Source organism: Mytilus edulis, chromosome 5, assembly GCF_963676685.1.
Source record: "Mytilus edulis chromosome 5, xbMytEdul2.2, whole genome shotgun sequence".
Taxonomy (NCBI): Eukaryota; Metazoa; Mollusca; class Bivalvia; order Mytilida; family Mytilidae; genus Mytilus; species Mytilus edulis.
The window spans coordinates 51,176,149-51,201,467 of NC_092348.1; the positions used below are offsets into that span (position 1 = coordinate 51,176,149).

Genomic DNA, 25,319 nt, shown 5'->3' on the forward strand with positions numbered 1-25,319 from the left:
TTATTGTACCAAAATGTAGTTTTTATAAATAGCAAAGTATTATTGTATTCCAACAGAAGACAATTTGTGTTATGTCATCTGTTGCAATATACACGTAGACAGGATGTTCCCCATAAAGTTAAGGTATTCCAAATAAGCTATAAATACCCCAGGGTACACGCGACTGTCATATGGGAAACTACTGCTTTATCGGTAATCAGCCATGCAAATTACCAATTGACTGACCATGCCACTACAATTTAGAAAGTTTTTTGATAGATTAAACTGAAATGTTAAAAACAGGAGGTAAATTTCATCAACCAACTCGTGATGGTGACCATAAAATGAACGAAGGGATGATTTCAACTTCACCATTTGGAACTTTTGGTGTACATAGCTACCTTGTGAGCAGAAAATCAGGATAGAAAATAAAAGCCCGGGAATACCGTTTTAGTTGGAAGATATATACTCATTCAGCAGCCCCTGCTTGTATGTTGCAATGGAAAGTTCATAATCGGGTAGCTGAAATCATCACTTTTGTCGTAAAGTCTTGTTTTTAATCGACCCTCATTGTCATTTTCTAGATGTAGGTTAAGATATGAGGCAGACTCAACCTTTTATGTAGTCTTCTTTATCCCAAGTTCGATGGAATAGCGTTAAGAAAATAAATTCGAAGGATACTTATTTCCTTTCTTTCTTAGAAGTTCTTGTATGAAGCAAGCCTTTGAATAACACAGCAACAAGTCGGCAAGTCGGAAATACTTGTGTAAAGAGTAGAAAAGTCAGATGTTTTAATAATATTGCAAGATGGAAGATTGTATGAACTCTAAAAGATCTTTTGATTTTTTTAGTATTGACATCTGATTCACGCTACCTCTAGAATGGGCAAGTTCACAATAACTTTAAAGCCCGGCTTTGGTTACTGATAAAATGGATGTTTTTATAATTTAGAGAGGTTTCGTGGAGCACTTGGGAAGCCGAGCAATATACCGTTGTTTGTAAGGACACTTTTATGTAGTTTAGGTATTCAATACTGTGAGGTAGGACAGGTGTTTTGCAACATTGCAAGGACAATTGATAAATCCATCCAGTATCTTACTTTTGATTGATTTCAACGACTTCACAGCCTTAATCCATTCGGAAAGAGTATCTACGTCTTCTTTCTCGCGTTTAACACATTGCATGGCACAATCCTCGACTGAACCCATAAGTATTCTGAAGTTGTGATTCCAATTGATGGATTAAGCTCACGATGTTTCTGACATTTGGATAACACATTTCGCAGGGGAGCATTATTGACCCTGTTTAAGTCACCGGTAATAACGTGTCCATCTGGATTATATCTGAATGGGGAACTACCACAGGAGGTTTAGACTGGAAGTCGTCATTATTGAGATCCATGTTGCAATACGTGTTTGTAATTGAAAATATTTGTTGCAATTGGTTTTGGTAAAAGTTTTAGAAGTTATTAGTACAAGCCGATCTTTAAAATAGGGAGGTATTTTCGAGTGAAGTAATTTGTAATGATGGATATTGCCCAAGTTGACGACATCGAGACCGTTTTTGGCAAAGGAATGTTTAAAGGATCTTTTTCATCTTCCCAATGCGAAGTCTTGACTTGCAATATCCGAAATTATAGCTGTAGTTTGTATTTGTTTGAATAGTGTTTATAACAAAGGTTTCCAAATATAAGTTGTACAGAGAATAAAGTTTTGAAAGGGGTAATAAATAAAGCTTCGTGCGAATGAAATTAATACCTAACGAAACTTGTATAAATGGCAGCAAGTTATTAACAGAAACATCGTGGGGATTTGGTGATGTATAATGACGATGACCATGACTGCGTCTATGTCGAGGAGTATAGTTAGGAATATTCATAACATTCATCGAGCTACAGGAATGATAAAGTTCTCATTTAATAATATTGATTGATTTTGCAAGCAAACTGAAAACGTCAACATCTTAAACTGAAATGTATTTCCAAATTCAGACTAGGTTACTCATAAAACTTGTGATAACTTAACGGATCAGTTAAAATACCTTGTCACTATACACACGTTCGTCTACGATAAGGTACGTACATGTACTCCATTCTGCATATACGGATTTCAAGAGAAAAGGGATCGACCAACTGATATCGTAATGATTCCGCATTAATATTTCAGATGCCCTTTGTTTTCACTATGTCTTATTTATAATTTTATGCAATTGTTACATGTATAGTATTAATATCTTTAAGGAGAATTGGCAAAGTAATGTTTGAAAAATAAATGTCTCCTAAAAATCGCAAATTTTGAGAATTACGTCAATGCAAATATTCACAAGTCTGAATGTACTAGAACACAATTTATAAAGTTGTTTTGCTTCATATTTAGCGATGTGTTTTGTTAAAAAAAATAAGTATGTTTTTGTACTACAATTCTAACAAAAGTTATGACATATTCAGTGTACTACTACATATATTTATTGTTTCCTTCCTTCTGTCAGCTATAGAGTAATATCGTGTTTATCAATGGACATAATCGACGTGCTTATATATCCTTGACTTTCAGATATTTGGTTTGAGAGTTCCTGATAAAGGTATATCTATAAAAGCGGGTTGGACGCATTTAATATACAACTGTTTGTTATTAATTGTTTGGATGATATTTTATTACATATTTATTACGAAGACGCGTTACAAGAGAGACGAAATGAGTAGGACTGTATAGAAATAAAAATGCTACAAGCACACATCGAATACTAGGAAATGAAATTTCGGTAGAAGTCTTAACAAATGTAATGTTCAGGTGTAGTTATTCACTTCAATGTTGTAGTATGATATAGTGAAATTATTTTTTTGTTTTGCCATCAGCCCTTGTCTTGTCGCTAAGAATATCATTTATATTGACTGTATAAATCATGATAATCATTTGAAATAATTGACGACTGTTTTTTTGAAGATAATATGGACCTTGGTTCTGGAGAAGAGAATGATACAGATCAATTATCAATGGAAATTACTCCAGAAACATTGTATACAGTCATTGGAGTGTGTGCAGGTGGACTTTTGGCAATTGTTCTATTGATATTGACAGCCATTTACTGTAGAAGACTAACATTGCAAGTGGTGTGTACTTTTATTTGAATGATAATTTATAAAGTGTTATATTTTCAAGTATATTTTCATTTTGAATAAGATTGATAATGGAAATGGGGAATGTGTGAAAGAGAAAACAACCCAACTAAAAAGCAGAAAACAGCCGAGTGTCACCTGGAGGCGGGCTTCAGCTGACCCCTCAACAACAACAAAATTTTGATCGAAGCGACACAAGGACTCCATATAAGAGTTATTTTCCCGTTTTTAATTGACATAAGTGATATATTAATGTATAGCACAAATGTCAAGGTCAAAGATCAAGATCATATTCTAAAATTAGATTTTGCCTTGTTTTATGATATCCTCTGACATTTTTTAAAAATATAAATTACATAACTAGCGCAAAATGTTTGTGGAGAAGATATGTTACATTTGGTTTAAATCAATCCAATAACATCTTATCGGAGTTAGTGCCTCTGAAATAAGTAACCAACTTTGAATATCCGATGTAAGTGATGTTTTGATGAATCGCATGAAAGGTAAGTTTTCCGATTTAAGGTCCTTGATTTACAAACAGGAATTTAAGTTCAAAGTCAAAGGTCAAGGTCATGTTATAATTTTAGAATTACCTACATATCACTTTTTCAATGAACCAACTAAGGTCTATCATGTACAAAAAAGTAATATAAGCACACCCCATATTCCACCTTCCAACATCTTAAGCCAAGTGAACTTTTCTCATCGCATGGCGTCCGTCTTCGTCGTTGTTCGTCTTCGTCATCGTCGCCCGTTAACTTTTACAAAAATATACTCCTCTAAAACTACTGAAATAAATTAAACCTATTGTGGCCTAAACAATCCTTAGGGTATTTAGTTTTAAAAAACATATTCGATGATCCCGGTCTTCGACCAAGATGGCGGTCATGGCTAAAAATAGATCAAGGGGGTAAAATGCAGTTTTTGGCTTATACATCTGAAACTAAATCCTAAAGAGCATATCTGATAGGAAAAAAAAATTCTTCAGATCAAGAATTATCTTCCCTGAAATTTTCAGACCCATCAGACCACCCGTTCTAGGGTTGCTGCCCCTGAATTGGTAATATTAACGGAATTTTGCAGTTTTTGGTGATAATCTTGATTATTGAAATAGATAGAGATTTACTGCAAATATCAATATTGTTCAGTAAACAAGGTAAATAAGAACTACAAATAAGTCAAGTGATCAAAATTGCCAATTGACACAATAAAATTCTTTACAAATCTTTTCCTCAGAAACTACAGGCTCTACAAATAAGTCATGTAATCAAAATTGCCAATTGACCCAATGTAATGTTTTACATATCTTTTCCTCTGAAACTACTGGGCATTATACATAGAGAAGTAAAGTAAGATCTACAAATACATCACAATCACAAAAACAGAATTTTAATCATGAATTCTTGTCTATAATGTATTTCCTTTGTTTAATATGCACATAGACCAAGATGAGCAACACAGGCTCTTTAGAGCCTCTAGTTTTGTTTGTTGCAGAATTCTATTTAGATGAAAATCTCCCTCTGTCTCGTTAATTTTACTGTAAAAATTCGATCTGAGTATCTGCAATATGAATCTTATTCTGCAAAAATATGTTAAATTATACATTGCAAATCTTCACAAAAGGCATGTATTGCACGAACACTCAGGGTTTAACGACCATACACCATTTAGCTATTAATGAAAGAAAATCCTATCCGTTAGCACAATGATTATGTTCCAGACCTTATGAGTATTTGTCTGATTATCAACGGGCCGGACCATATGAGTATTTGGACCATATAGATTTTTCTTCAAATATGAATTAGGAACGTTTCAATATACTTTATCTTTAAAAATCAAGGATGATAACAAGAAATGTATTTATCATTGTAAATCAATGGCTACCCCAAAACGGCACAAGTTACAAGTAGAAACCCGCTGTCGTTCACATATTGTCTACATAGGGTGTATCTGTGTTCTGTCCTCTAAAACATTTGACTTCTTGTTTAACAGTTCAATCATATATTTTGGGATGTTATCTTCTTAAGTCGACAAATTGCCATTCACTCGTAATAACAAATCGTTATTGACCATGGGTATAACAAGTTTTTTCTTAGTTTTGACTGCTTATTTGTAATTATTATTTAATCTTGTCTTAATATTATAAAATATTAATAAAAATGACTTTTGATAGCGTCTTTTAAAAGTGAAAACTAAAATGACCATACCTTATGAAGAGATCAGTATCAAAAGTACTAGTAAACGTATTAATCACCCTGACTATATGAGTCATATGGTCATGACCATATGCGTATTGTCCAATATTTATATGGTCAGGGACATTTATTCGTAAGTTCGTTATAGTTCCTGGAGACCCAGTTCCGAGTTTTAACAAGCGATCTAGGCTCTCAATTCCGGCATGTTTTGTTTCTTAAGTCCCGGTCTCATGTGTTAAACAGGAGATAGTTGATCTCAATTCCTTTTCAGATTGTTTCTATAGCTATCGGCCAAGTCCCAAGTGTATAAATGGGGATGTAGGTTCTCAATTCATTACAAGCTTGTTTTTTAGAGTTCTTTGTCCAGTTGTTTCATCAGTCATTCATGGATCAACTAACCAAACAACCAACAAATCAATCAATCAATCCATCGATCAATCAACAAACAAACCAATCAAACACGTTTCGTCGGATATAGACCGTTTACAATTATATTTCAAATAATGGATTTATTGTAATATTAAGTCCTTCTATTTTCCGTGGAAAGACAAATTGATTTTGTTCTGATTATGTTTATATGATTATGTCACCCGATCGACAATGTCGGGTGACATATTGCTTTTCCTCTGTTTCTTTTTCTGTATTATTATTATGTCACCCGATCGACAATGTCGGGTGACATATTGCTTTTCTTATGTTTCTTTGTTATTATGTCACCCGATCGACAATGTCGGGTGACATATTGCTTTTCCTCTGTTTCTTTACTATTATTATGTCACCCGATCGACAATGTCGGGTGACATATTGCTTTTCCTCTGTTTCTTTTTCAGTATTATTATTTTTCTTCCACCTAATTTGTCCGACCGCTTTCTCGGAACCAAAGGAACCAATCTAAATGATACTTCACTATAACAAGGAACCCTGACTTTCGAGTTGCAGTGCAACTTTGGAACTAAAAAATGGCTGCCGTTACCATGGAAACAGAACAATTGTGAAAAAATCTAGTTTTTTGTTTTGGTGAACTGTTTGGATATGCTTGAACTCAGAATCATTATATTTTGATACAATGTAGGTGCCCACTATATACTGGTTTTGGAGGATTTTGGCAATCATTGGAACTACTATGTTGCCATGGAAACTACACCAAAAATTTCAAAAATATCAGAATGCTCCAAATTTAACGAAACTTTACAGTAACGATGAGCAACATTGATAGATGTGGAATTTGACATTAGAATTTCAAAAATGTCTGCCGTTACCATGGAAACAATGCAAAACAGGTCAAAATGGTTCAAAAACCTTAAAGTGGCATTTACTTTCTTAAAATGGAGGTCAAATTGATCGAAACTTTGATGGTATGGTCCCTCCCATGTACCAATGTGGTATATGCCATTAACTTTTGGGAATGGTCTCTGTTGCTATAGGAACAAATCAAAATGTCAAAATTTCAAAAGTTTCAAAATGCTCAAAAAGAAATGAAACTTTATAGGATTGTTGACTGTCAAGTCTGCATGAGATTTTTGAAGTTGGAATTTCCAAAATGGCTACCATTGCCATGGAAACTGGAAAAATGTCAAATATTTTCGAAATGCTCCAAACTTAATGAAACTTAATATTATTGTAAACTGGCATGTATAGATGAGACTTTTGACTTTGAAAATTTCAAAATGGCTACCGTTGCCATGGAAACAGCAAAAATGTCATGTTTTTAAAAATGATTTAAATGTACTGAAAATTTACAGAAAAATGTATAGCCATGCAAATATGTGCATTAACTGTTAAAAGTTTTTGAAATGGCTGCCGCTTAGTGGCAATCGGGGGAAGGGTGACATCCGCTATTGCTTGCAATAGCAATTCTAGTTATGTCACCCGATCGACAATGTCGGGTGACATATTGCTTTTCCTCTATTATTATAATTTTCTTCCACCTAATTTTGTCCGGCAGTTTTCTCAGAGCCAAAGGAACCAATCTGAATGATAGTGCACTATAACAAGGAACCCTGACTTACCAGTTGCAGTGCAACTTTGGAGCTAAAAAATGGCTGCCATCACCATGGAAACGGAAAAATGGTGAAAAAATATAATTTTGGAGTTAGTTGAATTGTTTGAGAATGCTTAACCTTAAAATCTTTAGATTTTAATGCAATGTAGGTGCCCACTATATACTGCTTTGGGATGATTTTGGCAATCATTGGAACTGCTATGTTGCCATGGATACTACACCAAAAATTTCCAAAATATGGAAATGCTCCAAATTTTATAAAACTTCACAGTAACGATGAGCAACATTGTAAGATGTGGAATTGGGCGTTGGAATTTTGAAAATGTCTGCCGTTACCATGGAAACAATGCAAAACAGTCGAAAAACCTTAAAGTGGCAATAACTTTCTTAATATGGTAGGTCAAATGGATCGAAACTTTGATGGTATGGTCCCTCCCATGTCCCAATGTGGTATATGCCATTAAATTTTGGGAATGGTCTCTGTTGCCATAGGAACCTTCACAAATGTCAAAAATTTCAAAAATTTCAAAATGCTTCAAAATTGATGAAACTTCATTTGATTGTAGACTGTCAAGTCTGCATGAGACTTTTGAAGTTGGAATATCCAAAATGGCTACCGTTGCCATGGAAACTGGAAAAATGTCAAAATTCTCAAAATGCTTTGTACTTAATGAAACTTGATATTATTGTTACCTGACAAGTAAAGATGAGACTTTTGACTTTGAAATTTTCAAAATGGCTGCTGTTGCCATGGAAACAGCAGAAATGTAAATTTTTAAAAATGCCCTGAATGTATGCCATTAAATTTTGGGAATGGTCTCTGTTGCCATAGGAACCAATCAAAATGTCAAAAATTTCAAAAATTTCAAAATGCTCTAAAATTGATGAAACTTAATAGGGTTGTTGACTGTCAAGTCTGCATGAAACTCTTGAAGTTGGAATTTCTAAAATGGCCACCGTTGCCATGGAAACTGCAAAAATGTCAAAATTCTTAATGAAACTTGATATTATTGTTAACTGACAAGTAAAGATGAGACTTATGACTTTGAAAATTTGAAAATGGCTGCCGTTGCAATAGAAATGGCTGCCGTTTAGTGGCAATAGGGGGAAGGGTGACATCCGCTATTGCTTGCAATGGCAAATCTAGTTATTATTATTCTTCCAATGATTTTGTCCGGCAGTTTTCTTGGAGACAATGGAACCAATCTTAATGATAGTTGACTATAATGAGGAACTTCATGAAACTTCACAGTAACGATGAGCAACTTTGGAAGATGTGGCATTTGGCGTTGGAATTTCCAAAATATCTGTAGTTACCATGGAAATAATGCAAAAAGGTCAAAACTTTGAATTTTCACAGAACATTCCAGAACATCAATGTTAAATTTATTCTAGAGACATTAAATGGTATATGATTATGGAGGGCAAAAATTGCAGAGGGGGTTTGACTTTGGAATATTCAAAATGGCCGCCGTTACCATGGAAACAGCAAAAATACAAAAAACTCAAAATGCTTCAAATTTACTGAAACTTACAACAAATGTTGCTCAGCTAATGTAGACTTGACTTTTGAGTTTGGAATTTCCAAAATGGCCGCCGTTACCATGGAAACAGCAAAAATACAAAAACTTCAAAATGCTTCAAATTTATTGAAACTTATAACAAATGTTGCTCAGCTAATGTAGACTTGACTTTTGAGTTTGGAATTTCCAAAATGGCCGCCGTTACCATGGCTACCGCTCACCTGGCAATAGGGGAAGGGTGCCATCCGCTATTGCTTGCAATCGCAAATCTAGTTATGTCACCCGATCGACAATGTCGGGTGACATATTGCTTTTCCTCTGTTTCTTTACTATTATTATTATTCTTCCAATGATTTTTGTCCGGCAGTTTTCTTGGAGACAATGGAACCAATCTTAATGATAGTTGACTACAATGAGGAACACAAAATTTCGGGTTGCAGTAGGTCTTAAGACCATAAAAAATGGCTGCCGTTACCATGGAAACAGAACAATTGTGAAAAATTCCAGTTTTTGGTTTTTGTGAATAATTTGGAGATGCTTAAACTGAGAATCATTATATTTAAATACAATAAAGGTGCCACCCATATACTGCTTTTGGATGATTTTGGCAATCATTGGAACTACTATGTTGCCATGGAAACTACACCAAAAATTTCAAAAATATGAAAATGCTCCAATTTTTTTGAAACGTAAGCATAACGATGAGCAACTTTGGTAGATGTGGAATTTAGCTTTGGAATTTCCAAAATGTCTGCCGTTTCCATGGAAACAATGCAAAAAGGTCAAAATGCTCCAAAAACTTCCGGGTTTGGTGAATAACTTTGGTATGCTTGAACTTAAAATCATCAAATTTTTATGAAATATAGTTGTCCACTGTATACAGGTTTTGAATGATTTTGACAATCATTGGAACTACTATGTTACCATGGATACAGGAGCAAAAATTTCAGAATTCTTCAAAATTGATGAAACTTGATATCATTGTTGACTGTCAAGTCTACATATGACTTTTGAAGTTGGAATTTCCAAAATGGCCATGGTTGCCATGGAAACTGCAAAAATGTCAAAATTCTGAAAAAGGTTTTAACTTAATGAAATTTGATATTATTGGTAACTGACAAGTAAAGATGAGACTTTTGACTTTGAAATTTTCAAAATGGCTGCCGTTGCCATGGAAACGGTATTAATGTGATATACTTTAAAATGCTCTGAATATACTGAAAATTTACAAAAAGATGAATAGCCATGCATATTTGTGCATTTACTGTTAAACAAAATTGAAATGGCTGCCGCTTAGTGGCAATAGGGGGAAGGGTGACATCCGCTATTGCTTGCAATGGCAATTCTAGTTTTTATTATTTTTCTTCCACCTAATTTTGTCCAGGAGATTTCTGGAAATCCAATGGACCAAAGTTGATGGAACTCTATTATATAGAGGACCGTTAGGTGAAGAGTAGCAGTCACCATGGAATGGTTCAAGATGGCTGCCGTTACCATGGAAACGGAACAAATGTGAAAAAATCTAATTTTTTGTTTTGGTGAACTGTTTGGATATGCTTTAACTCAGAATCATTATATTCTAATACAATTCAGGTGCCCACTATATACAGGTGTTGGATGATTTTGGCATTCATTGGAACTACTTTGTTGCCATGGAAACTACACCAAAAATTTCAAAAATCTCAAAATGCTTTAAACTTTATGAAACTTCACAGTAATGATGAGCAACATCGGAAGATGTGCCATTTGGAGTTGGAATTTCCAAAATGTCTGTAGTTACCATGGAAACAATGCAAAAAGGTCAAAAAATTAAAAAATAAATAAAAATCCTGCAAACTGGATGAAACTTAACAGAAATGGTCACTGGCATTAGCAGAGTTGACTTTTGAAGTTGGAATTTTCAAAATGGGCGCCGTAACCATGGAAACAGCAAAAATGTCAAAAATTTCAAAATGCTCCAAACGAGATGAAATTTCACAACAACATTAATAAACATGTGTAAAAGCGCTCTTTGACTTTGAATTTTTCAAAATGGCTGCCACTCGCCTGGCAATGTGGGAAGGGTGCCATCCGCTATTGCTTGCAATGGCAAATCTAGTTATGTCACCCGATCGACAATGTCGGGTGACATATTGCTTTTCTTATGTTTCTTTGTTATTATTATTATTCTTCCACCTTTTTTTGTCCGACAGGTTTTTTGGAGTAAAATGGAACCAATCTTAATGATAATTCACTATAAGGAGGAACACAAAATTTCGGGTTGCAGTAGGGTCTAAGACCATAAAAAATGGCTGCCGTTTCCATGGAAACGGAACAATTGTGAAAAATTCCAGTTTTTGGTTTTGTGAATAATTTAGAGATGCTTAAACTCAGAATCATCATATTTTATCACACAATGTAGGTGCCAGCCATATATTGGTCACTGGAACCACTCTGTTACCATGGATACAGGACCAAATATTTCAAAAATTTCAAAATGCTCAAAAATTTATCAAACTTAATAGGATTGTTGACTGGCAAGTCTGGATGAGACTTTTGACTTTGAAATTTTCAAAATGGCTGCCGTTGCCATGGAAACAGCAGAAATGTGATTTTTTTTTAAATGCTCTGAACATACTGAAAATTTACAGAAAGATGTATTGCCATGCATATATGTGCATTCACTGTTCAACAATTTTGAAATGGCTGCCGCTTAGTGGCAATTTGGGAAGGGTGACATCCGCTATTGCTTGCAATGGCAATTCTAGTTATTATTATACTTCCACCTATTTTGTCCGGCATGTTTTTTGGAGTGAAATGGAACCAATCTTAATGATAGTTCACTACAAGGTGGAACAAAAAATTTCGGGGTGCAGGTGGGTCTAAGACCATAAAAAATGGCTGCCGTTTCCATGGAAACAGAATAATTGTGAAAAATTGCAGTTTTTGGTTTTGGTGAATAATTTGGAGATGCTTATTCCAGATTCATCATATTTTGATACAATGTAGGTGCCAGCCATATACTGGTTTTGGATGATTTTGGCAATCATTGGAACTACTATGTTGCCATGGAAACTGCACCAAAAATTTCAAAAATATCAAAATGCTCCAAATTTTTTGAAACTTCATGGTAGCGATGAGCAACATTGGTACATGTGGAATTTGGCGTTGGAATTTCCAAAATGTCTGCCGTTACCATGGAAACAGAGCATAAGTGTCAAAATGCTCTAAAAACTTCAGGGTTTGGTGAATAATTTTGATATGCTTGAACTTGAAATCAACAAATTTTTACACAATATAGTTATCCACTATATACATGTTTTGATTGATTTTGACAATCATTGGAACTACTCTGTTACCATGGATACAGGATCAAATATCTCAAAAATTTCAAAATGCTCCAAAATTGATGAAACTTAATATGATAGTTGACTGGCAAGTCTGGATAAGACTTTTGACTTTGGAATTTCCAAAATGGCCACCGTTGCCATGGAAACTGCAAAAAAGTCAAAATTTCTCAAAATGCTTTGAACTTAATGAAACTTGATATTATTGTTAACTGGCAAGTACAGATTAGACTTTTGACTTTGAATTTTTAAAATGGCTGCCGTTGCCATGGAAACAGCAGAAATGTGATTTTTTTTAAAATGCTCTGAATGTACTGAAAATTTACAGAAAGATGTATTGCCATGAATATATGTGCATTCACTAGCTGTTAAACCATTTTGAAATGGCTGCCGGTTAGTGGCAATAGGGGAAGGGTGACATCCGCTATTGCTTGCAATGGCAATTCTAGTTATATTTTTCTTTTCACCACTTTTATTTCTTGTGAAAAGATTATGTTTCGCCAGATGTCGCTTAGATATTTTGTGTATGATATATCCAACATTTCATACTCTTGAAACTGACGCCGTTAAACCAAACATTTTTTTCTTTACAAGTTATTGCTTTTATTTTTTCCAAAGTGCTCGTTACATCCTTTAGATTACGGGGAAATACTGGTCGACGCTATTGGGAGATTTAAGAATTATTCCCCCATATGTATTTAATAAAAGCGATTATCGTTCGTAACTGGTAGCCCATAAGCGATAGAGACCTATGATTCTTTGATTCGATGTCCTTGTTCCATTTCTAAGAAATTGAGGTCAATAAGAAAGGTCAAGGTTATTGTTTTGAATTTTGATGCTGGCTTCAATAGCTTTTCTTGAGATACTGTATGATATATCGACAGTATATTCTTATTAAATTGTTAGTTAAGACATGTCATTACACATATAGGTGAGCGCCAAAACAAGGATTCGGAAGTTTTTAATGCACCAATCTAATATAACACACGGCTATATGATATATTACGGATTACAAATGTGTCGAGGTTTGTGATTGGATAACAACACAGAGATGTCAGTATATATTCAGGAAACTGCCGGGGTATATACGACGTTTTTATCCCCAATTGGAACCTCAAAAACGTCATCATAACACCGGTTACTATGTGACGTAGTCAAAAGCTATCAGACTGTCAGAGGCTCACAGAGGGAAAATAATGACGTGCTTCAGTCAATAATACATTTTTGATAAAAAATCACGCAATTTACACTTTTAATACTTAAATTTAATGTTAAAAGTGTTATTATAAATTATTACATACACGATAAAATTCTGTTCACAGCAAATTAAAAAATCCTTCACGTATGCCGAACATATCAGGTTGGGTTTTTCAATATGTGTTGTGAACAAATACCTGCACTGGAAAATAACATTAAGTCAGGGGTAATCTGGTCGTCAAATTGGGAAATGGTCACATTTTTCTTAAAACGCAAAATAAAGGGGAAAAATATAAGACATAATTTGACGATATTGTTAAAAAAAAAACAGTTTAAAAACAAATTCATCTGCAATATATAATATGAAATATATCATTTGATCAACTATAGTCTATTTAATTTTTGTTTCGGAAATAATTTTTTTTTTAAAAAGTGTTTAAAATGAAAAAATCTTTTTGTGAAAATCATATTTTTTACGGAAGTTGACGCAAAACGCTCGGTAATATTCAATTTTGCGTCGAAAACACACAAATTCGTTTGGTTTTATATAAATAACATATGTAACTAGTTTTTTTAGCTCACCTGGCCTAAAAGGCCATGTGAGCTTTTCTCATTACTTGGCATTCGTCGTCGTCGTCGTCGTCTGTCGTCGTTAACAATTTTTCAAACATCTTCTCCTCTGAAACTACTGAATGGATTTGAATGAAACTTAGCATGATTGTTCCTTAGATTATCTTGCACAAAGTGTGTGCTTCGATTTTTGATCCGTCAAAAAACATGGCCGCCGTTACTTAAAATAGAACATAGGGGTCAAATGCAGTTTTTGGCTTATATCTCAAAAACGAAAGCATTTAGAGCAAATCTGACATGGGGTTAAAATGTTCATTAGGTGAAGATCTATCAGCCCTGAAATTTTCAGATGAATCAAACAAACCATTGTTGGGTTGCTGCCACTTAATTGGTAATTTTAAGGAAATTTTGCAGTTTTTGGTCATTATCTTGAATATTATTATAGATAAAGATAAACTGTAAACAGCAAAAATGATCAGCAAAGTAAGATCTACAAATAAGTTAATATGACCAAAATTGTCAATTGACCCCTTAAGGGGTTATTGTCCTTTAATGACAATTTTTCACAATTTGTTCATCATATTTGCTAACTTTAAAAAATCTTCTCCTCTAAAACTACTAAACCAAATTCAACCAAACTTCAACTGAATGATCAGTAGGGTGTATAAAATAAAGTTTGTGCTTTATTTTTTATTTCGTCAAAAAACATGGCCGTCATGGCTAAAAATAGAACACAGGGTAAAATGCAGTTTTTGGCTTATATCTCAAAAACTCCAGCATTTAGAGCAAATAAGACAAGAAGTTAAAGTATTTATTAGGTCAAGGTCTACCTGTCCTGAAATTTTCAGCCGAATTGGGTAACTGGTTTTTCAGGTATAATGCCCCTGAATTGATGATTTTAAAGAAATTTTGCAGTTTTTGGTTATTATCTTGAATATTATTATAGATACAGATAAACTGTTAATAGCAAAAATGTTAAGCAAAGTAAGATCTACAAATAAGTCAATTTGACCAAAATTGTCAATTGACCCCTTAAGGAGTTATTGCCCTTTAAAGACTTTTTTCACAATTTGTTCATCATATGTTGACTTACTTTAAAAAATCTGCTCCTTTGAAACTGCTGTATCAATTTCAGCCAAACTTAGGCTAAATGAGTTTCAGAGTATCTAGTATAAATTTTATATTTCATTTCCTTGTATGTCAGAAACATAGCTCCTATGGCTAAAATAGAACATAGGAGAACATGATTTTTTTTTTGCTTTTGAAGAAAATAGGACGATTCAAAGAACATTTAAATAAATTGAAAAGCCAAAATAATCATTGATGAGAGATTTAACCAAAAAAAATAATGTGAGCGATTCAGGCTCTTGAGAGCCTCTTGTTTAAGTTCTAATGTCTCTTCTAGCATGTTTTTATGTTATATATATATGTTACATTTGTTATTCTCGTGGGATTTTGTCTATGTGTGTTACATTTTAGTGTTATGTCGTTGTTCTCTTATATTTAATGCGTTTCCCTCGGTTTTAATTTGTTACCCCGATTTTGTTTTTTGTCCATGGATTTATGAGTTTTGAACAGCGGTATACTACTGTTGCCTTTATTTATACCGACAAAATATTGATAAAATTATATTAAAACATATCGTAAAACTGCTTTAAAGCGCATATTTACCATGTTTGCAACAAAGTAAGACATATATGTTATTTTGGTCTCCTGTAAGTTCGACAGTTATAAATACATTATGATTTAATTGTCTTAAGATTGCCAACCACGTCAAGGTCGAAGATCACTAGCAAGGTTTTATTAATTTTTTTTTTATTATTATTTTTTTAACTATCACTATCATCGCATACAGAACTTAAGTACACAACCATTTATTTCAGCTGGTAGAGTTATTACAAAAACACAAAATTAATAATAATATACATATTTACATCGAATAACAGTGAGGCAAATTAAACTTTATGTTGCCCCTTTGCTCAAATGCTCAAGATTTCGCTATCAGTAAATGGTATCGTTTTTATCTTCATCATCGTCATTCATTTGATCTTCGAGGTCGATGTCCTTTTCAGAATATATATTTTGGAAGGCATCACTACCCTGACATGGACAAAGCTCAGTGCAAGACATCTGCTGCTCTCGGCAAATACATGACTTGCTACATATATATTTCCCCTTGCAAGAACATATTAAATCTTGCAGGAAATCGGACGTCATCATGCCTATAAAGTAAACTGGATCCGGGTCATGTGAACTCTTTTTCCACCAGTATTCACAAGGAGCCAAAGGATGATCGACATGTGAGGACATCTAAATTTTCGTATGAAGACAAGACCGCAAAGCATGTTCTCATGAACTCAGGTTCGCTTGGTGGTAATCGCAACAAACTTGTGTCTTTGCATGTTGCAAGATTAACACGTAGCTTGTTTCAGTCAACATGTGATGAAGGGAATTTGTCTTTTGAATCCAACAAGCTTGAAATAAGATCTCTTGCTGCTGACAACGATGTGGAAAAATCAATCTAGTCAAAGTTTTAGAGATTTGTAAACTTACTCGTAGATTTTCTTATCAACTTGAATACAGTTTTTTTGCAAAACCCAAATATAGCGGAGGTGGTATCACAACCAGTTGAAGCATGAACTGCAGTGAGAATGTTACCTAGTAAAAGTGAAAGAGATTTACTTAACTCATCGATTGGTATGTACCTTCTACAGTCCCTAAGAGAATTAGTTGACCCCGTCAGAAACCACATTTGTTCAGTCGACACAAGAACCTTCAAATAATGAACACAGAGCACAAGAACATCTGTATCGGAAAACTTGACTATGATTCATCCCCTTATATTCAACTGCTGAAATATTTTATCAGAGTGTATAACATGAAGCAAGATTCTTGTGTCTGCTTCTTCATGCGAACAGAAAAAGTCTATGAGATCGATAACATGCTCATTAGAGAGTTGTCGCACTATTTATGGATTGGAAAATCCACCGACAAGAACTAAACATTTATGCCTGATTGTACCTGCATATGTAAGATTTGGCCAAGTCTCAAAATGTGGACATCCTTTTAACATCAAATGACTGAACTAAGCTCATGTCATCTCTTATTAGTACGGTAGCACTGTGGTCGAATGAAGGAAGGTTAGGGACTGATCCTACTAAATTTTCCAATTCATGGGCAAGATCAGACTTATTTCTCTTCCTCATCGTCATGAAATAATGCAGTGGGAATGGGACAAATTTCCACAGATACGTAAACTCTACATTTAGTTAGAGATAGTGCACGTCTAAATACAAGTTCGGGATTCAAATGACCTTTTACAACTTGATCAGATTTGCATTTTAGTTGTACTTTGGGGTTCATATCTTCAAAGGTCTTCAGTCCTGATCTTTGGATGGGATGGTAAAAGCTACCTGCCTGGTCTGTTGATAGAGATGACTCAACAAATTTCTTCATTTTAGTTTTTCCAGTTTCAACTGATTTTAACAGTGAATCTTCAATCTCGTGACTAGCACGGGGACGAGTTGAAATGTTAATAAGCTGAGGAGAGTGACTATCATCGTCAAATGGATTTGTCATTCTTTCTGTTATATAAACAATTAGATCTTGTACACGCTTTTCATCCCTTTTCATTGCAGCTGGTTTTGCTTCATCGTGACATTGGTCATCAACCTGGATAGGACACGCACGTGCTTTCATCGCCGATGTTATCTGACTAAGCTCATGCCTTGTAAGATTCCATCTTATCAATGAAGCTTCTTCCTTGTTAAACCAACAATGCCTCTAATGTATCAACCTCACTCAAAAACAACCTAAACACATCATCTTGTCTTTGCCTTAAAGCATTCATTAAGGTTGTAAAACCTCTATCAGTTGTCATACTGAGAGTCTCTTGTGTAATATTTTGACATATTATACAGCGTTGCCAATTTATGGACATGCGACCGCGCTTCACTGGAGGTGGTGCACATTTGACAGGACTTGGACACTCATCCATGATGAGTAATTATGATAATATTTAAGAATATACTATTCTATAAAATACAGTCTGCTGCTTACATATCACATGCCAATATCGTTAGTAATGCTTAAAATGGTCTTTCGGTAACACATATACGAATATTTATTTAGTAATATGTTAAAACACGACTTGTGTGTTGGCAACTCAAATGTTACATGTGCATATTAGATACTCGATTGATATAATTTTTGAGTGTCTGGGATAAACACGATACAGATCCGGAATACCGTTTAATAATGCAGAATTTAGAGAAGTCGTCAAACATTTATCATCCATCATCGAGCTTCGATGTGTGTCGCAATCTTTTCAATGTATATGGAATTTATAAGAACAAAACATATGAGAGTTATAATATGTCATTGATTCTGACAATCTTAAAATATATGGTATATTTTTTTTACATTTTAGGGTTGGTCTGACAGATGCCTCTGAATTAACTAATTTTTCATAAAATCTTCTTTTTTTTTTTAATTCGATGTGCTTTTAGAATGTAGTGAAAGCTATCTTAGATAAAAATGAATAATATATTTACAACAATGCCGATATATTCAATGTTAAATGTCACCGTATACTCCAAAGTATTTCGACATGTCTGTGTTCTCGTGAGATTTGCAAGAAACTTGACCATAGGGAACTTTGACGACCACCCAAATCGTATACTCTAGAAGTTTTTCTTTCAATTGATACCAAAATTAGCTGTGTGTTAGATAGTTGCATTAAAAACCTTAACGAGAGGCTTTTTCTCAAATCGGCGCTCGCTTAATACATATTTGTTAAATGGGTACGTTGACATTTAATTTGAGTTTTCTCCTCTCTTGAATTTTTGATTAACTGTTTGGTAAATATAACTCACGGAGAAAAATCTTAAGAAACTTTTTGTCTAATTCGGTAATAAACATAGTTGATATACGTATTCAACATTTTAAGGATAATTTTACTCCTAAATACAACCATAATAGCTCAATTTCACGTATCAAACATAAGCTAAAAGAACTCGCCAAGGAATTTGTTTTTGTTCCGGCTGATAAGGCTGCTAACATTACTTATCCTTATTGTTGGACGTACATTTGACATTGAGGTTCTACAAATGAAAATCACGAGTTCATCAACATTCAAACTGACTCAATTTTCGACACATAAACTTTTATCTAATGTTTTACCATCAGAACCAAATACAATAAAAGTTCCAACTATGTACTGGCTTCCGAAGCTGCACAAAACTCCTTACAAATATAGATTTATTTCGTTGTTCCACTACAAATCTATCTATTCTTCTTACTAGTACATTTGATCCAATCAAAATACTGGTTATATATTGTTCAAATACGTAAAAAAGTGGAATTGATTACTTTTGAAGTGTCAAAAATTCGTTGGAAGTATTTAAAGCAATCTGCATGCTGATATTGGTGATTTCGAATATATTAAAAGTTTTGATTTGTCAATTTGTCAATACAGCTTTGCCTCACAAGAAAAAATGGGCATTTAGTAGTCGGAATGCTATTATATATGTTCAAACTCTTTTGGATAATTTTAAGCTCACCTGGCCCGAAGGGCAAAGTGAGCTTTTCTCATCACTTGGCTTCCGTCGTCCGTCGTCGTCCGTCGTCGTCCGTCGTAGGCGTAAACTTTTTACATTTTGAACTTCTTCTAGAGAACCACTAAATGGAATGAAACCAAACATGGCATACATCTTCCTTATGAGGTTTTGACCAAGTGTTGTTACTTTGTAGCCGATCCATTGTCCAAGATGGCTGTAAGCGGGGCACTTAGTTTAACATAGGATCCTATATGAAATGCATAAAAATGACTTCTTTTAGAGAACCACTGAATGGAATGAAACCAAACATAGTATGGATGTTTCTTATGAGGTGCTGACCAAGTGTTATTACTTTTTAGACGATACATCATCCAAGATGGCCGTCAGCGGGGGACCTAGTTTAAGATAGAACCCTATGGGAAACGCATACAAATGACTTCTTTTAGAGAACCACTGAATGGAATGAAACCAAACATAACATGAATGTTCCGTATAAGGTGCTGACCAAGTGTTGTTACTTTGTAGCTGATCCATCATACTTTGTAGTCTTTGAATTCACAGAAAATTATCCTCGTAGCAGCAAGACAACATAATAACTTAGTACATTTAAAAATACAATGTAGTGCTGAAATTCCGAGACACTTATTTCCCAAAAGCAGCAACACGTAATACATCACAAATAAATATTCGGTGAATGTAAACAGACTTCAACATATGCCATTACATACAAATAATTTAGTCTTCAGTTGTTTTACATTTAAAAATACAATGTAGACTAGTGCTGAAATTCACTAAAAATAATTTCCTAGTAACGTAATTACATACAGATACTAACTTAGTTCTCAATACCTTGAAGTCACAATATCTTGTTGTCCTGAAATTTACAGGAACTTATAACCTAGTAGCAGCTAGCTGTAGATAACATGATAGGTCGTAAATATTCGGCGAAATTGTAGACTGACTTCAACATATTCAACTAAATACACACAACACAACACTATAATAAAAAATAAAAATCGGGGCGAACAGGTATCAGGGCGAACGGTCTCAGGGCGAAACGGAACTAGGGCGAACCGAAATCAGGGCGGACGGACCCGGATTCATCCAAGATGGCCACCAGCGGGGGACTTAGTTTAACATAAGACCCAATGGGAAATACATATAAATGTCTTCTTTTAGAGAACCACTGAATGGAATAAAATCAAACATAGCATGAATGTTCCTTATGAAATGCTGACCAAGTGTTATTAATTTGTTGCCGATCCATCATCCAAGATGGCCGCCAGGGAGGAGCTTAGTTTAACATATGGGAAATACATACAAAAGTCTTCTTCTAGAGAACCTAGTTTTACTACTTATATAAGTGACATAATTATGCATAGCAATGAGGCCTGTAATGATAATATCGTAATCAAAAAACATGTCGATGTTTATCTTATTTCATTATCCGTTCATTTTATTAACATTACATGTTCAATCAGTGTTCAAATCGCTTGAAATTTTGAACACCTTATGTTCAAAATAATATACCAGGATACCAAGTACCGAAAACAGATATCGGCTAGCGATTTAAGCGGTTAAACGAAGAATGGATACACATTAGAAAGAAAACTGGAGAAGGGACTTCTATCCCACATGAACACGAAAGAAGTGAGTAACAAGTTAGAATAATCTCCATTTGTAGTTCGATTGCTTCCTTGTTATTTTCTCATGCCATTTATATATTTGTCAAATAGTCATAACTTTTATATCCAAATTTCAATATTCAACATAAAAGACGAATTAAAGAACGGGCTTTAGATATAAACGCAAATAACTGTCAGGTTTGTTCTGATGAGTTTCTAAACTGATGAATAACAGTCTGTCTGTTATACAGAATAAATGATGATTTTCGACATCCATATATATAAGCTGAACACTAAGTGTTAAGAACTCTAACATCAAGTGTTCAAAAACAAAACACAAAGGCATTAAAAACTGAACACCACACATTCAATTGATGAACACTTAGCGTTAAGAACTCTAGCATCAAGTGTTCAAAAATGAAACACAAAGGCATTAAAAACTGATCACCACATATTCAATTGATGAACACTAGTGTAAACATTTGGAACACCATTTTTGACTTAGAAAATGCATTCGTTTTTTTCATTTGCAGGGATCGTTAGATTAAAATGTTTGAATTAGGAACCGGTAGCCAATAATTCCAAAAAGGTCATTTCTGCATGCTATGAAGTGGTGGAAAAAAGAAAGACGTCAAAAAGGATGACAATATATGTATATTAATAGCTTATGTGGTTGTATCATTTCTATCTGTTCACCTTAGGTCAAGAAATCGACTTTTGCAATTTAGAATGTAAAAATTGCATTTCACTGCCATAGAATATCAATTTGTACTCTAGTGTATATCGAAATTAAAGCATAACAACAATTGCATAATTTGATGCTTTATGAAAAACTCTCTTCTATCAATTTTAAATTGTATTTTGCATTGCAGGATATATAGGCTCATAGACATTCCTTATTGTGGAGGATTTTGACTTTGGAAGTTGATAACAACACTTAAAATGCCACCCAGTTGGTAGCTTTAAGTGCATATGCACTGAAAAGTGGAGCGTACATTGTATGTGATCGCACAAGAACTGTTGGAATTCGGAAACTTTTAAACTTTCATTGTGACATATACCTATATGAAATACTATCTACTTATCACATTTACTTGCTTTCCCGGTTAAATGACAAATGATGTAGCAACTATCTACTAGTCATGTAGGGAAAATCGTTATTTGTGATATATCTAAGTCCGTTTAAAAACATTATGTACTTAGTATGTCATTTCATTGACTGTTACTGGTGATATCATAAGGTAATTTTGTGTTCTTTTCTTTCATAAATGCTCATTTGATTACATAAAGAATTACTTGTTAAAATATGCTTTATTGTTATATTTTTCCTGATTGAGTATAGTGTTTATATCAGTTTAATTAAGTTAAGTACTTATGGAAAATTATGTACGCTTGAAAATAGAACATGTTCCACATTTAAACACCATTACTTTGAACACTTATGTCAACTGTTCTGAAAGTTAACGTATGGTGTTCTGAATCTTAACACTTTGATTTTAAACATGTTCTATGTGTTCAAAAAGTATTACATGGCTGTTGAACGCGTCGACGTATTAAGATTTTGAACATTCGAACACGTTAAATCGTTGAACACTAGTGTTAAAGTCTCTAGCATCAAGTGTTCAAAAATGAAACACAAAGGCATTAAAAAATTGATGAACACTAGTGTAAACATTTGGAACACCATTTTACGTTCAAAAAGTGTAAAAAAAAAAGCGTTCAAGCAGTGTTCTATTTATTAACACTTAGATTTACAGTGTGGTTGGAACCACCCCCTTCAATCCTGAGTTGGGAACTCCCTTTTTAAAAATGGTTGGATCTGCTCCTGTTTAAAATGTAACAATTTATTCATAAATATTTTTTCTTGTTTGATATTGAGTTATATTATGAAAATAGATGAGTTGATATTGAAAATGGAATAAAAAATATACGACAATTAATGTATGTACGGCATGGAAAGTTTATCTAAAATGTGTATACCCTTATACATTTTAATTATCATCTGTCAATTTTAAATGCCGTTCTAGATAAACTAGCTTTTCGAATCGTGTATTTTCTCATTGTGAATTCGTCTATGAATCATTCAACATGTGTGTATCATGCGTTCAGCATTATCAGTACTTGTGTCGTGGGTTCATAATTCATCATTCATTTTTCGTTAAGCCCCCGTGTAACGCTTATCGCTCATCGTGCATTCATCTTGCATTTTCTCATTTGTATTCTTCTATGAATCATTCAATATGTGTGAATCATGCGTTCAGCATTATCATTCACCGTGCGTGTATCGTCGGTTCATAATTCATCATTCAATTTTCGTTCATCATCCTATGAGCAAGACCTAGCTCTGTGTCAACACTTTAACTATTAATGGGAATTATAAGAAAGGTACAGGTAATTTCTGTTAATATTGAAGTGTTCATTAACACGATACTATGTATTTGACACAGAAATATCTGTCTTTCTATCATACATGTATGAGTGGACTGTGGACAGGAGGAAAGGGGAGGAATATTTTTCAATTACAAAAATGTAAAAATTTACAAGAAATTCATTTGTATGAATTATTTAGATGTGTTCATTGATGAAAAAAATTATTTCAGGATGAATGTGATGGCTTGAAATCTGTCTTCAATTCTAATGTAGCGTATGAGAAAAATGCTGAAAAAGATGATGTTAATTTGGTAAGCTTTAGTTACATGTACATATTTTTAATTTGACGTATATTACTTTCAAGGTAAGTGTTGTCTTTTTACAATGTTTATTAACTTTAATACATATACATGTCAAATTCATATGATGTTTACAATACTAATGTACTAAAAACGTATATATGTTCAAAATGTGAATATTTCCGTTGTCTTTCGATTGTTGTCCTGGCGGTTATAGGTTCTCAATTATTATGCAAACTGGATACAAAGCAATTATGATATTACATGACATTTATAACAAGTGTGATGCATATCTTTTAAATCAGACCACTTTATGGGACTCAAAATGACTATACGCATATCAAAACAGCTATGCTCTTACGTTTGTGGCATGTTATCTATGTCTTGCATAAAGAGAAATTTACACGTAGTCATGGTAGTGTAATACAAATAACTGCGTTTACCGGACCAGGTTTTCCATCATCATGAGACGATATAACGAGATTTCCGCGTTTTTTGTTTCTTTCACTTGAGCCGATTTTGTTTTTCATTTGAACCGATTGCACCGTGTAGAACGCTATATGCGGGGTGTCGGCTATGTTTGACACGGGGTGGAAATTTCGAAGCGAAGAAAAACTATCACATGTGGCGTTCTACACGGTGGATTGTGTACAGGTAAATTGAAGGTGGATAACGTGAAGTTGAGCTTATGGTAGCTGTCCTAGTTGAAGAATTGTCCCAAGCCCGACGGTTGAAACTTTATTGTTTCTTGTGCTTCTTTGTACACAAGACTCAAATTTCGGCAGACCTAATTTCTCCTCATCCTCCTCATTTTTTTGATGATGTTGGAACGCGTCCATTTAAGGGCATACGATACAGTTGTGATGTCATTATGACATTTTGATGAAAATTTTCATATAGGCCATAGTTTTTATCTGATTTAATCAAATATTTAATGTCTGTCTGTCTGTCTGTCTGTCTGTTCGGCAATCAGTTTTCCAGACTTTTCTTCTTCATTCTTGAAGATATTGATTTGATATTGATCAGTTTGAATGATTAAAATCAGTCGAAAATTGCATCTTTTCTCGAGATGTCACAGTTTATAACATGCTCATTCAAGTTTTTATTGGAACCAGTATGGCATTTATTACTATTATTGTTAAGCTCCAACTTTACAATGGATAGACAACACCTTTCCAACAAAAGAAAACAGACTGTAATTTTCTTTTTCATTTAAGAATTGTTATCTCTCGAACATCAATAATTCCATATTAAAAGATGAATTTCCACGACAAAGTTTGCAGCTTGGAATAGACCTTGGTCAGGGACGATTTGGTAAAGTAATGATGGCTCGCGCATTGAATATTTCTGGCCATGGAAACTGGGAAATGGTAGCTGTCAAAACTTGTAGAGGTTTGTATAGAAAGGATCATTAACATGTGTTTCGAATTATATATACAAAGATGATATAGGCTATGATTTGTCACATTATTGATAAAAGGTTACCAGTATTAAAACCACAGGTGATTATAACAAACAACACACAAAAAAACGGGTACCAAGTGGATTGAAATTCAACCT

The 25,319-nt window shown here is 33.9% G+C and overlaps 1 protein-coding gene across 2 annotated transcripts in view; it reads left to right on the forward strand.

Moving 5' to 3' along the window:
- LOC139525461 (fibroblast growth factor receptor 4-like) overlaps positions 1 to 25,319 on the forward strand; it is a 225,506-nt gene that overhangs the window by 91,776 nt on the left and 108,411 nt on the right. For both annotated transcript variants that reach the window (XR_011664899.1, XM_071320811.1), the window contains exons 12-14: positions 2,922 to 3,088; positions 23,691 to 23,771; positions 24,977 to 25,151. Coding sequence is in view for 1 of the 2 variants with exons in the window: in XM_071320811.1 (XP_071176912.1) it covers positions 2,922 to 3,088; positions 23,691 to 23,771; positions 24,977 to 25,151 (423 nt within the window). In the remaining variant the exon portion in view is untranslated. The remainder of the gene's footprint in view (positions 1 to 2,921; positions 3,089 to 23,690; positions 23,772 to 24,976; positions 25,152 to 25,319) is intronic.